The sequence below is a fragment of the Panulirus ornatus genome, chromosome 14 (assembly GCF_036320965.1).
Source record: "Panulirus ornatus isolate Po-2019 chromosome 14, ASM3632096v1, whole genome shotgun sequence".
NCBI lineage: Eukaryota > Metazoa > Arthropoda > Malacostraca > Decapoda > Palinuridae > Panulirus > Panulirus ornatus.
In genome coordinates, this window is record NC_092237.1 from 11,304,754 (window position 1) to 11,322,814 (window position 18,061).

At 37.3% G+C, this 18,061-nt stretch overlaps 1 protein-coding gene across 2 annotated transcripts in view; it reads right to left on the bottom strand.

Annotated features, from left to right (window-relative positions):
- The window catches only part of LOC139753314 (uncharacterized), a 57,337-nt gene that overhangs the window by 37,902 nt on the left and 1,374 nt on the right, over window positions 1-18,061 (bottom strand). The window contains exons 2-6 of one of the 2 annotated variants that reach the window (XM_071669626.1): window positions 14,228-14,410; window positions 11,443-11,563; window positions 8,480-8,605; window positions 5,166-5,289; window positions 2,803-2,940 (exon numbers count right to left, since the gene is read on the bottom strand). In XM_071669626.1, coding sequence (XP_071525727.1) covers window positions 2,803-2,940; window positions 5,166-5,289; window positions 8,480-8,605; window positions 11,443-11,563; window positions 14,228-14,410 — 692 coding nt within the window. The remainder of the gene's footprint in view (window positions 1-2,802; window positions 2,941-5,165; window positions 5,290-8,479; window positions 8,606-11,442; window positions 11,564-14,227; window positions 14,411-18,061) is intronic. The other variant, XM_071669627.1, reaches the window with a different exon arrangement.

Sequence of the window (18,061 nt, forward strand, 5' to 3'; positions counted from 1 at the left end):
GTTTGAACATTTACCTTTATCCCTCTTACCATTATACAATGGCACTATACAAGCATTCTGTCAATTCTCAGAATGACTCTCCTACTTCACATACCATCCTGACCCAAACACCCTACATCTGCCACCCTATCATCAATCATTTAACAGTCCTTTGAATTACTCACTTCACCACTACCTTTTGCCTACTTCACCAATGTTCCTAGCTGTTCTCTTGTTTTTTGAACATTCTTAACCTCCCTCCAAAACATTCTCTTATTTTTCCTAAAGTTTACTGATAGTCACTCATCCCAACTCTTATTTGCCCTCTTATTCAACCCCTGCTCCTTCCTCTTGACTTCCCGCCACTTTCTCTTATACATACCACAATCCTCTGCACTCCTTCCTTGCAAGTACTGGCCAAATGCCTCTCTTTTCTCTTTCAATAAGAACTTCACTTTCTCATTCCACCACTCAATATACATTCTAATCTGCCCATGTCCCAAATTTCACATGCTACATGCATCTCTCTCACATGCCAGCACTGCTTCTATAAACACCTGCCATTCTACAACCACTCCCCTTCCTTTATTTACTCACCTTCTGCTACTCTACACTATCTCTCTTGGCATTTCTCCACATATCTTTCCAAGCTAACTTACTCTCACTACTCCCTTCTTACTGACAGTTTCCTCTTTTCTGAACACCTGTACAAATCTTCACTCTCGCCTTCACAAGATAGTGATCAAACACCACACCAGCTGCTCCCACCTCAGCAGATTTACATCCAAAAGTCTCTCTTTTACATGTGTATCAATCAACATGAAATCTAACAATTCCCACTAACCATCTCTCCAACTCACATACTTGTGTATACTTGAGTATGTCTCTGTTTCTAAATCAGATATTCCCAATCACCAGTCATTTTTCAACACACAAAGCTACAAGCTGTTCATCGTTTCCATTCAATATGCTGAATACCCTGTGCCTCCCAATTATACCCTCAACTACAACATTACTCATCTTCACACTCAAATCACCCATCATTAATATTTTGTCTCTTATATCAAACACTGCTGACACAATCATTCAGATGCTCTCAAAACTCTTGCCTCTCATGATCTTTCTTCTCATGGCCAGGTGCATAAGCACTAATATTATCCATCTCATGCCAAAGCCTTAACTTCATTAAACTCTTTCACATACTTCCACAACTCCTGATTCAAAAGTCATGTTACATATTCTCTAGCTCTTGTTCTCTCACCAACTCCTAACTTTACTCCTGAGACATTTCCAAACCATTCTTCCCCTTTACCCTTCACCTTTCACTCAGAGCTAGAACATCCAGGTTTCTTTCCTGAAGCATACTACCTGTCTCTCCTCTCTTCTCATCTTGGTTACATCCACATACATTTAGAATCCCCAGCCTAAGCCTTTGAGAAAGATGAGCACTCTTGGCTTGGCTCCTTTTTCTAATCCATCTTTCAAAAATTGAAATAAAAGAAGGGGAGTTTCCAACCCCTTGCCCTTCAGTTGCCTTCTATGATGTGCAGGGAATAACAATGTAGAATTCTTTCTCCCCTACCCCAGGGATACATTATCACTTTTTTCATACATATTTGCCATTTCCCACTTTAGTGTGGTAGCGTTAAAAACAGATGACAGCCTATGAGGGAAAATTCTCACTTGGCCTCCTTCTCTTCTCCTTCTTTCGGGAATTAAAACAGGAGGGAAGGATTTCCAGCCCCTGCTCCCACACCTTTTAGTCGTGTTCTACGACGCATATGGAATACGTGGGAAGTATTCTATCTCCCCTAACCCCAAGGATTATATCTCCATATCATCATCATTGTTATCATTATCTATCCCTAGTGATAGGGCAGAAAGAATTCTTCCCACATATTTCCTGCCCATCACAGAATGCAGCTAAAAGGGGCAGAAACAGGGAGTTGGAAATCCTACCCTCCTGTATCAATTTCCAAAAGAAGTAACTGAGGAAGGGGTAATATAAGATTTTTCCTATAAGTTTCATTCATCTGTTTTTGATGCTACTTCGCTTGCAAGGGAAACAAGCAAACATGCATGGGAAAAAATCATAATCATTACGTAATCCTAAAACCCATTCTATGTTGCTTTCACAGCTCTGAGGTTAAAGTTCATGTGGTAAAGTGGGTTTTACGGAGTGAAAAGATCATCAATGATGCTTTACCCTTTCCATCTACTGAATATGTTAAAGCCTCATCAATGGTGCCTTCTTACTTTGTAATTTGGCACTTGCAGGCAAGATCAGCCAACACCTATATAAAACTTAACTTACCTTCCTGGAGATCCAGCATTAATTGAAAAAATTATTACATTTACCTAATAGACCATCTATCAAAAACAGTAGTGACATGTGCATGTCTCTGCAGGGTTTGTGCATAATGAATGAGGAGCAAATGTTCAGTGTAAGATAAACGGCCTCTGTATCACCTCCATCTCACCCTGAACAGTCTCAGATCATTTCAGATTTTCTTCTAATCTATCTTGGATGGTATATCTTCCCCTGTCATTCCTCAACATTTCCACATCATTTTGTACCTCTTCTCCTATATCATCTACAACTAAGTACTAACTCACATATTACTGCTATATGATCTGACAAACCCCCTCCCAACCTTCTAAACTGCAATTCATACACGCTAACTTTTATAGTCCATTTTACTAGAAATAAATCAATCATACTTTTGCATACCCTGTGTCTGTAGCATGTATATTTTACAACATGTGTTTGTGAATCCATTATACTTTGTAAAAATAAGTAAAACCAACTCAATAAACACTCACTTAAATATGTAACGACATCTAATTTCAGCAGGTCCTTTCCCATGACTTGTCATTGGATCCATGGCAGCAAGGCCAAGAATAAATTCCTTTGGGCCTAGTTCTCCTCCTCTATGTCGATCCAATGTCCTGGCGGAAAAGCTGTCCTCATTATATATCTGGACTGAGTCCAGATCCTCTAATTATATACCAATAATAACTCTAGCATAAATTTCCATAAAATAATAATATAAAAAATGACAAGTTTCAGCACTACTTAGTGACACAAGCTGTGTCTCTTCATTAAAAGCAACTAGACTAGTCTTTCATACAGTTATACAATAAAAAATTCATTTTCTAATAAACCTGGTTATAAAATGGAAAAAGGCCCAACAACAAGTTAAGGAATGGAAGCAGATACCATGAAAATACAACTGCATTTAAAATCAATCTCTATTTCTTCCCTCTAATCTTCAATTCATGGTATTCACATTATGTATGATGGTTATCAATGCCACAGTACACATGAAGGTTAACTAATGTACAACCATCCTTAAAATCCTAATACAGTACCATGATATGATTAGTTAAACACCTACATGATTCTGACAGTCACACGATTCTGATGGTCAAAAACAACTATTCTTGTAATCTTTGCTGAGTACAGACAAATCTTTTTGAAAAATTATCAAATTTACAAACACGTGAAAACCAGTAAAGCTGACACTTGAATGCCATCCTATTTCCATAGAAACTGCATCCTTCCCTGGACTTGTCTGCATGATTTTTACCATTTCATTACCATACACATCTGCATTTCTTAATGCTTTTTTACTTTCTTTTTACTTCATCATTTTATGTCAGCTATACGATCCTATGTGCCATAACATGACCCAACTGGGTTCATTGTATATTATACATGGCTGCTAGAAATTGAAGGCAAGCAAATGAGGCCATTCTTCATCTGTTCCTAATGCTACCTCACTACTACACGAAATGGTGAACAAGTATGAAAGAAATGCATAATCCAAGCATAATAAAAACTGCATGTGTCTGATAACCCTTTATAACAAACATTACCTTTTTAGCTATTGTAGCTCACATGATACAGACAAAAACATTCTCTAATCAAGGCCATCTTGGATGAATGGCAAGATAACTGGCATAGTATACGAAGAAAGAATGGAGTTAAGATTAATAGGATATGTGTTTGTGGACCCAAATCTTTTTCTGGCGCTACCTCGTTGAAGCAGGGAGGGTAGCGATGCTATTTCCTGTGTGGCAGGGTAGTGACAGGACTGGAAGAAGGCAAACATCTCTCTTACCCTTTCTTTACTTACCTGATCAAAGCATCTCACACCACATACTGTCCTCAAACATTTCATTCCCCAACATATCCACCCTGCTCCTTACAACCCTATCCATAGCCCATGCCTCACAACCATATAATATTGTTAGTACTACTATCCCTTCAAATATACCCATTTTTGCTCTTCAAGAGAGAAAGAGTGTACCTATGATGAGATTTAGCAAGGAGGGCAGGGCTAGCACAAAGGGCTCAATGCAAATTTTGCTTGTTGTAGAAGACTAAACTTCTAAGCTGCCCCCTATATTACATAATCATCAAGTCCTGGCTCATCTGGGACTGAATTTAACCATTTCTTTTTATCATACTTTGTCGCTGTCTCCCACGTTAGCGAGGTAGCGCAAGGAAACAGATGAAAGAATGGCACAATCCACCCACATACACATGTATATACATACACGTCCACACATGCACATATACATGCCTATACATTTCATTCATTATACTTTGTCGCTGTCTCCCACGTTAGCGAGGTAGCGAAAGGAAACAGACAAAAGGATGGCCCAACCCACCCACATACACATGTATATACATACACGTCCAATTACGCACATATACACACCTATAAATCCCAATGCACCCACAAACATATACACACAAAGACACACACATAATTCACACTTTAACCATATATCTAGTTATCTCTTAACTGTCTCTGTAGATGTTCCATAAGTGTTTATTTCTCATGGCAATACACTGAATAACTGTTCTAGCTTCCTGGCTGGGCTGTCATATATTCTTATATGTTTCCTGAATGTACCATGGTATTCTTGAAGACTTATCTCTGTACTGACTCTGTTAACAGGCTTTCATGTTTAACACATCTTCTTTTATATCTTCAATTTGTTACCATGCATATATTATCACATATCTTTCTCTCTTCTTTCTAAGCTATATATGTAGTTGCACACTGGTAATGGATTGATAAAGTATGTGGGTGAAATGGGAGGCTGTATGGACTTGATCCATCCCATACCAAAGACAACAAATAAAAAGATATGTGTCCAAATCAGTAACCTACCTGAAGATATTCTTTTCTTTATCTTTCCATCCTAGATCAGAGATCAACTGTTTCATATCCAGGAAGCAAACTGTACCATGTGGGTAACTACATCTGATGAATTCCTCATACAGAAGCTCTATATCTGAAACAGAAAAAAAATTATTAACACATAAAATCACTTGGTTCTTTGCAACAGCACTAGACTGCTTATCCAAACCACTCTTTAACAAACAATTCACCTCAAAGCAGAAATAAAAAGATTACCCCTGCCTTGCACCTCAACAATCGAGATTTACAGCTCTTCCCACACCAACAAACACAAAAATGACAAAACATATACAGTATGTATTGTAATGATCTGACATGCACTAGATAACTGCCCTCCCTCCATCCCAGTTTAAAACAACAAACTGCCATACATAAACCCACCTGAAACTATACTCCCAGAAATGTATGAACTACACTTTCTTGTCTGCACTCTGGACACCACTCACTTCTACATCATTACGAAAGATTCAACATATCACAAGACCCCTAATGCCCAAAATGCAATTCCCATCCTGAAGACTTTAATATTTGCTCCTAAATTGTCCTGCACACACCTCACAAAGATATACACACATCACCACACTCCATAACCCCTGATTGTGCATGATGAATGTGGCCAGCTTCCTGAGTGCTGCAAGAGCTTCCTGGGACAGGAAGGTAAGGTACAAAATCACCTACCCCTATTCCTTGGAGTGAGGGAAAAAGAATATGTCCCAGATACCTCCTGCATTTTGCATGCAATGACTTAACACAGTACGAGCAGTGGGCTGGAAACCCTCCCCTCTACTAAAAATAGGAACAAGGGAAGGGGTTGAGCATGGAAATTTCTTCAAAGGCTCATGCTGAGGTATTTCAATGTGCAACCAGGATGAGACGATGGGAGAGACAAGTGCTACATTTGTTAATAGAAACCAAGGTGTTGTGTGCTTTGAGTGACATGGCTGAAAGTTAAGAATACACTGGTTCAGAAATGTTCACGAGATGAAGATCAGGAGTTACTGAGAGAAAAACATGGTGTTTCTGATGACGAAATAGCTGTGGGACTCTTAAAAAGTGCAGGGAATTCAAGGTTGATGTGGATTATAAGGTAAGTGACTGTTAGTACCTATGCTCCATATAATCAGATAAATGATGGAGAAAGAGATGCATTTTGGGAGGAGCTGAGTAAGTGCTTTGGAAATTCTGATTCCTAGAACCAAATCTTGGAGCAGGGGAATATAAATGCAAGGATGAGTAATGAGGCAACTGAAAATATCTGTTCATTTATTATATAATGTCAAAATTAGAACATGCTCCTCAAATTTGGTCACTGCACCTAAAGAAGTACAAAGAGCTAATACAGAAGGTTTATAGGAAAACAACAAAAATGGTACCACAATCAAAAGAGCATAAGGTTTTAATTATGCCCACCATGGAACTGAGAAGAGTGACGAATGACCTTCTTACAATCTTTCAAAGTTTTTAAAACAGACTGATGACATAGACATAAAGCAGTTCCTCAAGAGACGTGGGATAGAGCAGCAAGAGCACAGAGTATGAAATTTGGCAAGAGAGTTGTTGAAGAAAATATAAAGAAGTATTTTTGTAGTACAGAAGTAGTGGATGAATGGATTATAATGAATGAGGACATGGTTCATGCAGGTAGCATACATCAGTTCAAGGAGCTACAGGGGTGTAGAATGTTCAAAAGATGGAGGCCCCACAAGTTTAAGACTCCCTCCCTGTAGAACAAAAACAGGGAATTACATACCAGCTGCCTGTAAAGCACTTCTGATTGGTTTGATCATGCTACAGTTTATGTATGCAATTCCTTGTTCCCATTTATTTATCCAATCATTTACACTCCTCTCTTTGCTCTTCATCAATGTTTTTTTATTTGGTCAGGTTAACTCAACTTCTGCTTGTGCTTAACCTTTGTACATCAACAAGCTATATCATTAAAGGTCTGTTATCAGACTCACCCTCTACTTACCTATATATTTTTCCTATGTATACCTTATTTCAGTCCTTTAAAGTGGGTGGTTGTACTTAACTTTCATACATCAACAAACTATGTTGTTACAGACCTGCTTTAAAACTTGTGCACTATCTGTATACATATATCTCTTCCTTTCCTTGTAACTTTCATAGTCTCATAGTCTTGCATATGAAATAGTTCCTAATATTCTTTTCCTATATATTTTTTCCCCTCCTTTCTTTTGTACATCAACTTTTGTACAGCAACAACCTACATAGCTGCAATCTTCTAGTATGTTTGATGTCATTTTTCTCCCCCTTTATCTCTCTCCTCCCTTATTTTTTCTATAGTGAGTCAACTATCTTCCTTTCTTTCACTCCTTCCTTTATCAGCCTCCATTCATCTTCTATGTTTGTCAATTTTTATCCCCAGGCAGCTGTGGGGCCTTTACAGATGGTGTTCCCTCACCATTTCAGACTGATCTGTAATTTATCTAAATATTTCCTCCCATGTGGATCATTTATGAGATATCTTTGCTATTTTACCAAGAAAATCTTTTTGTTTCTTCTTGTTTACAGCATACATTCCTTTGGCACTTCTCCACTCTACTTTTTCCCTTCAAATACCATCACCCCTTATTTCACTGTATATTCCACTGTTTAGGCAACATTCAATATCCCCTCTTTCTCTCTAATACCTGGTACACTATTCGTCTTTCTCTCTCCCTCACTTCCTCTGTCTTACGACCATCCCTAACAGATGGTAAGGGAGGAAGATGGGGTTACTGCCACTTTTGAAAGGAAATTTTCTTGTCTCTTCTCCCCATATGAATTCTTTAAGACAATATTTACTTTTAGAAAGAATTTGTTCAGCCTGTTTTCTTAAATGGGTTTCAGTAGGTTGCTGTGCAGTTTTAAGTACCTTTGAAGAGCCATCGAACAGCCTTACATGTTTTATTGGCAAATTCTCTTGTATACATCTTATTCTCAGGGTAAAATGGTGTTTTAATCCCACATAAAGCCAGTATTCTTTCAGAGGCACATTGAGATCTGTTCATAGGTGAGAAATTTTTGACAGAGATACTAACAGAACATGATCTAAAGTTGAATACCGAATATGGGGTTTGGATGTAATATTCTGTCTTAAATAAGGAAAACCTTCATGTGTACTTCCCATACAAATCAGTAAAAATGCAACAGATTCCTGTAAAGAGTACTCACTATGATATCTTTCTTCTGAAATGACATTTAAGATTTAAACAAAAGCATTAGAGCGCATATTTTGCCTTGAACTTAAAAGGATCCGGTGCAATCTCCCTAAAGCTTACCTTGCTCACGGTACCCTGGTGATCTAAGTAATGCATCATCTGGTGTTCTCTGATTTACATCTACCTGTCGCCATACTTGATGAGGACCAATCTCTCTCACAATGGCTCCTACACAAAAGCCCTTACCTAAAATAAAAATTTTCTGTAAGAATATATTACAACCATGCTAGACCATGGGTCATAACCAACCATTTAACAAAATCAAATATGTTTTTTCACCTTAGGGAGATGATGCCCCAGTAGGTATACCTTCCCTGTTAATGCAAGCCAGGACTGTACTGTAAGGATCTTTATTTCACTGTGTAAGTCCTGAAAGTTTGTTGTTGCTAGGCAACCATCTCTTGTTTTGAATGCTCTGTTTTGTGTGGTTGTAGCTTTGTTATATTTCCTGTTGACAGTGGATGACCAGTCATGCTAGGTGCAATTCAGGGTGCAGTGAATGAAATTGTTTTTTTGGGGATTGTTTTTCTTGCCCAAATTTGGTACCAATTAGCGTTCTGAGTACATTTCCCTTGTTTGTTGCTCGTGTTGATGTTTGTGGAGAAGGGAGTGAATGTCATGTTTGTGTCATTTTGTTAAGTGGGAGTGACTAGCCATTCAAGGTGATGAGATGATAAAGGTTGGATTCATGCCTCTCTGGGGTTAACATTCTGTTTGGGTTAGCCATTGTTTCAACAATGTAATGTAGTGTTGTATGAATGTCACTTCTTTTATAGTGGGACTGCCGTAATGTTAATGTTAGGTCACCTGCATATGAAAGGGTTTTAGAGGTGATGCTTCTGTATGCAACTACTGCTTGGCAGACAGATGATGTTGGCCAGCATTTTGTTACTGATGGGGTGGGTGGTGTTAAGTATCTTTTGTGTTATGATGTGCCAGGGATCAATATCAAATACCTTGGTGATGTCTATTGTCATTAATACTGTATGGGAAAGGGCTTGTTGTTGAATGAATCCAACTAAGATATACTGTGTAAGGTCTGTATATAGCATGGTTGTGGAATGGTTGTGATGAAAGCCATGGTGTGTAAGTGAGTGGGATCTTTGCTTGATTCTGTGTGGATCATATTTTTCAGAATTTAGATAGCAAGGAGAGATGTGATATAGGGCAGTAAGAAGAGTGGTAGTTGGGCGGTTTGAATGGTTTCAGGGTTGGTGTTCAGTTAGAAAGTTTCTAGCCGTTAAGGATTTGATGTATAGCCAAGAGGGAGTGAAGATATCTGCAAGTGCTTTGACTGAAAATGACCCAAAATGTTTTATGCGTAAGTCTGATGTTGAAAAGACCTGATGTAGGAGGGTTCTTAAAGGTTTGGGTTGGGAGTCAAGGATGGACAAGGAAATTTTTTCTGAATGAATTTTCTGTAGTTTTTTCATGGCTTTCCTGTTCAGGAGTGTGGCTGGTTGGGTTGTTGTTTAGTAATGTTTCATGAATATGTTTGAGCATTCTCTGGAGAAAAGGATATCAACGGATTTGGTCAGAATTGCTTTATGTGCGGAGGCTAGGTTGGTGTGGTTAGTGTGGATCATCTTAGACATGTACCAGAGTTGGTTGCTATAGGTATTGTGATTCACTGTGCTGAAGTAGGAGTTAGAGCTTGCAGTCTGCCTTTCACTGATTAGGTGAATAATGATACTGTTTAGAGTCTGGATTTGTTCTCTGATTTCTAATGACTGATTCTCTTTTTCATACTTGGTGGCATGTGGTATATGGTTTTGTCTGAGCTGGTTTCTGAGTATTATGAGTATTGCTACTTTTTTGAAGGTATCTGGGTGATACCTTGTGTATGTCTTTTGGTATGTGCTTTTTACTTATTCAGATGGTGATGCTGATGTAGAAAGAGATGGCATGATAGTGTTCTGAAGGCATTTAGTTTGTGTGCTGCTTTCATGTTAATGTTACTGTTGTGGAGGGTGAATGTCATGTGTGTGTTGTTTGTGATGTCTAGAATGGATGGTGTATTGTTAAGTGGGAGTGATTGTCATTCCACCTTAGAGGAAATAAAGAATACTTATCATTAGAAACAATCAAGTCTTTCAGTTATCTTGGGAAACAGTTGGGGCTCTGAGCTTAATGACAAGGACCAGTTGACCACATGAACAACCTTGTAAATCTAAAGGGAGTTTCCAGGTATTCTAAAAAGAAAAAATCACTCAACACATATATGCCCCTTGCCCTATGATATAACACTGACATATAATCCCAAACACAGTCTGAAAAGACAAAAATGCCTGATATGTTGAATGTGCTTGGAGACCTGAAGAATTACAAGATAGCTAATGGGATAATGAAGTCATCACTAGGAGATGAATGCTAACTGGAGGGGGAATTCTGGGATAAGCTAATGCTACAACTGCAGTCTGATTGGTTTGCAGGGGGTGTGAGGCATAAACCTGAACCAAATGAGAAGGTTGGAGGCCCCTAACCCCAAGAGATCCATGATACTAGTTATTTCATGGGACTGCTAGCCCTAAAGAGAACCAGTCTCCCTTACCACAAAATGCTGAAGGAATCAAAGGAGAAAAAAGAAAACTAACTCCACACCATAGAAAGACTTATGATGGCAAAAAATTAATTTTCACAGATCCATGTATTCATGTCTCAAAGTGAATTATAAACTTACAGCTAAATGTCCATTTTCAAGTACGAGGTAATGTGTAGAAAAGTTCCTAGATATTTTAAACAGTAAATCTATAGTATATATTTCAAGAAGGTTAAATGTCTGAAAGGTTAAAAATAAATGAAAAAATATATTTTCTTTTTCACTCACATGAATTAACCCTTTAGCAGGACATACTATTCAACCTCACCAATAAAAGTAATGTGATTTGAGTATGCCTTGAGTGATACCTGCCCAATAAAGGATTAATTGATGGAGACAACATTCAAGTACAAAAAGGCATATTAACCTTACTGGTAACACATCATAAATTTCAGTAAACCTAGTGGGTGTATTCTTTACTTACCTGTAAACTGTTTCTTTACATGTTCTGCAACTACAATTATGTCTCGTCTCTCCAACTGGATGTAAGGAGTGCTTCTCAGTTCATTAAATGTAAGCCTTTTCTGCCCATCTCTGTTACTGAGCTGGAAAAAATATGCAAAATAATGCATCATAATTCTCACTTAACATCAATCCAACTCGTAAGAAAGCTACTTTAATATTTGATTTGCTCTTACTCTAATTTACTACCAAAGATTTTTCCTATAACTGTACTGATTTGCACACTGATTTGCACACTTTCATTTTTCCTAAAATCATTGAAGTCTAAAATATATATATCTGATAAACTAATCAACTATTCTTCGTTACTCATGGAGGCCATTGCTACTTTAGTAGAAGTAGGTGACTGCCCTTTCTCATGGTCATACTTACACAAGCTCAACTTGGCAACTGTTGCATTTTTCTCAAACTCCAAAACATCCTGCAGAAATTTCCAATTATCTTTTATAGTTTCTCCTTTGCATTACTTTTTGTATCTTCCTGCTTCCCCCTCTACTTTCTCCTTGGTCCATACTTATTCGTCTTGTATTCTTTTCAACACCAATCTACATCTAATACACCAATGCTCAACACCAGGTACAGTAATCCTTGAATAACTCCTACTCCTTCATGTTAACATCCCCTTCCCTCAATAATAACTGTCTTAAATTCTTCAACCTAAATACTAGTTTCATCATTTCTCTTCTTTTCATCACATAACATCCTCTTCATTATAGACACCAACTCTACCTTTTCCACAAGCCTATGACATCTGAAGACATTGTTCACTTCCTGAACCACTCATTTTCAATTTGTCTTGATATAACATCATTTCCTACTCTATCCATCCTCCTTATCCTACATAAAATCTCAAGAAGTTATCAGTCTGTTTTGGCAAGCCTTTACTTCATCCTTATTCATCAGGATGGTGAACTATGCCTTCCTAAATTCTGTTACATCTACTCACAATGTACCTCAAAGCACCAAGAACATGCCTATGCTGCAACAATTTTAACAATCTATCATTATCATCATTTCAGCATCACCATTATTCTCTCATCACTGGTTCCAGTCCTGATATCATCCTCTATCCATAACAAGTGTGTCAGAAGCAAACTGTGGACTTCTACACTGCATTAAAGTGCTTTATACTTTTCAGTGCACACATAGATGATTTCTCAAGTGATATCAACATCTCCACATCATAGGGAAAGGAGGCCTAGAAATAGATGGTATCTTGCTGAAAACAAGTTACAGCAATTATGTAAAAGGACTTAGGAATTGAAATAGTACTCAGAATATCATCAACCCCTCACCTCCTGACTAAGGCTTCCTTTCCAACCCTGCGATATTAAGGTTTCCGAGTTGTTAAAAAAATGTTTTCAACCTTAAAATTCCATAGAGTTTCATATAACGATGAAAAAGAAAATGAATTCATAAGTGTACTTCAACACCTATGTTCACTCAGATAATGCAGAGAAGTTTTATAGATGTTCAGTAATGTGCTAAAGAGTGCAGGAGGAAGGTCTATGTGTGAGGTAAGCTGCCACTTTATATGTTTTATCAATTATTTCACCTGCAATGAAAACCTTCTCACTGATCATTATCATGTTCTAGCTAGGATAATACATATTTTCTGCATATAATCAGCGAGTCAATGATAAGTTTTTCAAAATACCAAAGTCAATAGTGCATATATTAGGAAGTATATTTTGTATCCCGCATACTGTAAAGTATAAGAAATGTCAAGGATGCACCCTCATGTTAGATAATAATTTCTGATGCTGTGTCACTTTACAAGATAATACGCTTCTAATGTAAAGTCCTTTGGAATCACCTTTATCTGTGAAAAAATACTTCCAAAACTACCAGACAACTCGCTTGGTATGCCTGAAAATACTAATAGAGTACCAGTGGTGCAGCAAAAGAGCACATAGCATCTATAACAATAACTCAGCAGACTACTTGTCTGTCATTCTAATGAAAAACTAAGCTTAGCTAATCATAAAAACAGACTTAAGCTTGTTTTTTCTAATATTCAGAAACTTTGTCTTTACCGTGAATGAAAAATCACTGCATTTGCCTCACCAAAGGGTTAAAGTTGTTTTACAAAAAAAAATTGTACTCATGAGGATTTACCCTCCACAACCAACCATAATACTTATAGGCTCTGTAGATTCTCCCTAACTGGAAACAATAAATGGACAACAATCTGCTCAAGGTGATGATGTCATGATGTGGGGGTGAGGTAGCACTAACAAACCAGCAATCATCATCACTCACTCCAATTTTCAATACAGTTGCTTGTGTCCCCAAGTCATAAGCTTTCTCACAGCACTTAGCAGCCAACTGCAATGTGTACTTATCATATGGCCACTGGCAACACATGGGCAAGTCGCTGAGATATCTTTTCCTTTCCTTCTACCATTAAACTTTGGAAGTCTAACTTCATATATCTTTTCCAACAACTAAGACCTGTCCCTCCATGAAATGAAAGCTTTTGTTTACCTCAGTGACTATAAGATTATATCAATATAATCATATCAATTCTTATCCTATTTTCATCAAAGGCCTGGCCTGACATAAAAGAAAGGATAAAGGGTTTTAACATGACTGCAAAGACGAGCGGGGATAGCTATGTTAAAACAAAATTTGTTAAGAGCAATACTATTGCATAATGGGAAAGATGTTTTAGTTGAGAGAAATATACATTTGCTATAATTCACAGCACATCACTGTAGAACTTCACCCATAGAATTATAACTTACTAGTTTCCACTGGTTTTCCACAACGTTCACAGCAAAAACACAGTGGTGGTAATGCTTGTGTAAAGATGGAACATAAATGCGTGTAAGCAGCACAAGTTGAGGAGTAGAAAACTGCGAAGAACTTCCACCAGTAAGATTTAATGCCAGGCTACTAGCTACATGAGAGTAGCTTACATCTTTTGGCTGAAATACAAGGAAATTAATTAAATGATATAACTTGTAAGAAAATTACCATTCTAATATCATCTGATTCTCCCTATTCTGTGCATGTCTGATAAGCTCTTGTCTACATGTGCAGAACAGCATGTCAAGGGAAAAATCCTCTCTAAATCTCAAGCACTTCAATGATTTTCACAATTAATGTCTATCAATAAATTCCCTCCTACTATTTTTCACTTAATGTTAGGGAATTGATCCCATGGGACTCTCTCCTGAGCAATAAAATATAAAAGAAAGAAAAAAGTCTTTTCCTTACAGAATGCACATATATTATTCATAAGTAAGGGGATAAACTAATAAGTTGCATACTTTCCTCTGAACTGGTGTAGTATGTTTCTGATTGGACCAGTTTTGGCAGGAGAGCAGCTTGTGTACAATATTTGCTTCACTCAACTACACCTTACCTGCCTGTAAGGCTTCTGATTACACTCTAGCGAGGATAGAGATGGAAGATGAGCCACCCTAGATATCTGAGCGGTACACCAGACCAAGGTAAACGAGACCCCCAGTAGATATGAAAAAATAATTCCAACACAACACCCCCAGTATTTGGGAAGCAGATCTTGCAATGTCCATTGAATGGGGTTTCCAGGACAGAGTGGAGGATATGGTTATGCCTAACAAGTTAACGTTATAGAAGGGTTGAACTGTAGTATTCTAATATCTAACATTAGAAAACACATGAAATCTGGAGAAAGACAAATGGAGAAATTGTTTCCAATTTTTCTGCTGAATTTACCCAGGTTATTGCTTCCCCACACAGAGATGCCACGTATGTCCAAATTCGAAGAAAATATGTTATATGAGAGAGAGAGAGGGGGGGGGATACAGAGTCAATTGTGAAAACAAGTTAAAAAAAATATTAAGAGCAAAACCATTGTTGTACGTCAAGAGGATTTGATAAAGAAAGATCATTTGTCATAATAAGAAGTTAAGCAACACGTCTCTGGAGACTATCTTGCCCCAAACCTACTACATCTACCACCCAATTCTCTAATACATTCAACAGTCTTCAAAATACTTACCTAATCGATAAATGTTGATTAAGTAAAAAGAAATCCATCAATGACTTTATGAAGGAAAGACCATAATGGAGGCAATATCTTGGAAAAGAAAGAGAAGAAAATTGCAAAGGAGTTTAAAAAGTAAATATTCATGTCACACCTTGTCACATAATTTGAAGATGTCAAAGGCCATAACAAGATTAACCAAAATCCAGGAGGAGGACCAGAAGTGAGTCACATTGAAGAGACCATCTCTCCACATTACATTTTGAAAACCATTATGTTGATCTGAGAAAGGGAATGAGAATCTCTAAAAAGCTTAAGAGAGTGAGAGTTGAGGAGAGTTTCCAAGACTTTGGAGACAGGAGAATTGAAAGGGGTGGACCCTACCAACTCAAACTTCCAAAAGAAGGAAAAGTTTAGATTTTTGAACAAAGACAAAATAAGAAAGCAAGGATCAAACTAGGCTCAGAGGCATATTTCCTACCACATAAGATTTACCATCCACACCCACTCATACTTGAAAGACATTGCACAAGTTCAGTGGAAAAGGATGGGGAAAGATTAAATTTAGAATCATCCGCAGAAGCGTTGAAGGATAATGGAGGGGAAAGAGCAACTTCATCAACTGAACTGCTTGAGAATGATCAGATCAGAAAAGAGGAGGAAAGGTTGAATTACAGAAACTACTGGAAATACTTTTGGTTAAGAACCAGAAAGATTAAGCTATTGAGACAGACTAATCAGCATGCTTTCCCTTTATAAAGGCATGACTGAATTTTAGAACAGTTCTGCAATGATTCTAAGTAAAAGTCCAAGTAAAATGAGATGTAAGAGAAGGGAGAAGTTTTACAGCCTAATACACTCAGTATTAGGCTGTAAAGAGCTTACAAACCATGGTTGACAGGATACAGGTTTAGTAGAAAAGGCTAATACTTTACCCTAGCCAAGCTTCCCTCTGTTATGCAGTCAGTACAGCCACAGAAGTAGGGCAGCAGTGTTCACAACCATGTCAGCTGGTGACATGGATGTGTTCATGTCTAAATGAGCAGGTGAGGAGGTAGAGTTCATGACCAGAAGACTAGTGAGGGTGAAGTGGCAGAGCTCATGACCATGCAAAGATAGACCAACAAATTGGGGAAGGTTCATAAATATAAAAAAAGAAAAGACTGAGTATATTATTGTCACAATAACTTGATTTTTGTGCTAGGTGTTTAAATAGTTGTTCGATGCTGTTGTGGATGGGAGAAAAATGGGCCTCAACTCCATCAGAATCATCCTGAATAGAGCCTAGCCTATCTCTGTGGTGTGAAATGAAATCGCCTGCATATCAATAAATAATGTCCATGCTTAAACTACACTAGCATCTACTTTTAAAAAGCCAATACACTTATATCTAGAAAAGTTTCTAAGTCTGTAAAGTTGTAGTTTAGTACCGCCATCCTATCTACTGTGAAATCTAAATAATTTCTTTATATCATTCAATTCTGGGAATAAATAAAGACTGGGGGGAAGCAAGATTGGGATCATCTTTTATCCTAAATTAATAAACAATAGTGGAGAGCCATCAAAGAAAATATGGGGTAAAATGATGTCAAAGTAGCTGAAACACCTCTTAAAATCTAAAGAACCTCTGAAAACCTTTCCTAAATCATTCTAGTACAGAACTTTAAAACAATCATATCTATATAATTCTTTGCATTTTTCTCGGTAAAGGTGCATTATTTTCTAAATATATCAACTGACAGCTATGACCGGTTAAGAAATCCTTTCACCAACGCTAAATCATACCACTCGCAACTCAAAGCGAAAGAGGAGATAGTCAATATCCGCAGTGATCACACTTTGAAATCAAATCACAAGGAATTAGCTCAACACCTTTTGGATAAAGATTAAGGATGAATACCCTTATATAGCAAAAGACGAGCCTTGTTATCCTCCTGCAGTTTTCCACATCCTACTTGTGTGACATGGGATTCTCCACACTCATGAACATAGTAAAGACCACAAACAACAAAAGAAGGTATGGGCGAATTTGTCCAATACTCCACTCAATCAAATAATAAAGATGTGCAAATCTAATCAAGCCCAAGTGTCCACTACCCAAAATATATTTAGGTATGTTTTCTATGTTTAGTTATTTGAAGCTTAAAATTAATAGCATAATCATACTGGCTTTAAAATTAAGAACATCTTAAGGTTATACAATTATTTACAATATCTATTCTTTTTAAGCAAACTAATGCAGCTGCACTTGTATCAAGAGCTTACATGAACATACACTTCACTTAGATTCATATGGTTTCCATTTTACCCTTTCGTAATTCAACCAACATCTGTCATATGCCTTCTTAAAACAACTTTAATCATGAATGTGCAACAGAATTTGATAAGCATGTTTATGGTGCTTTCAGTGAAAAGTCTTTTGAAAACCACATGTTTAGATATTACAATTTGAAAGGTGAAGTTTGACTGTGAGCATTCTAACTTATTCAGCAATATCAAATGAGATGACTGTAGTGAAAGTTATGAATATCAAGGAAAATTTGGGGTTAACTAACACAGTAATAGGTGAAACAACTTTTATAAATCAAAATATCTTAAATAAACA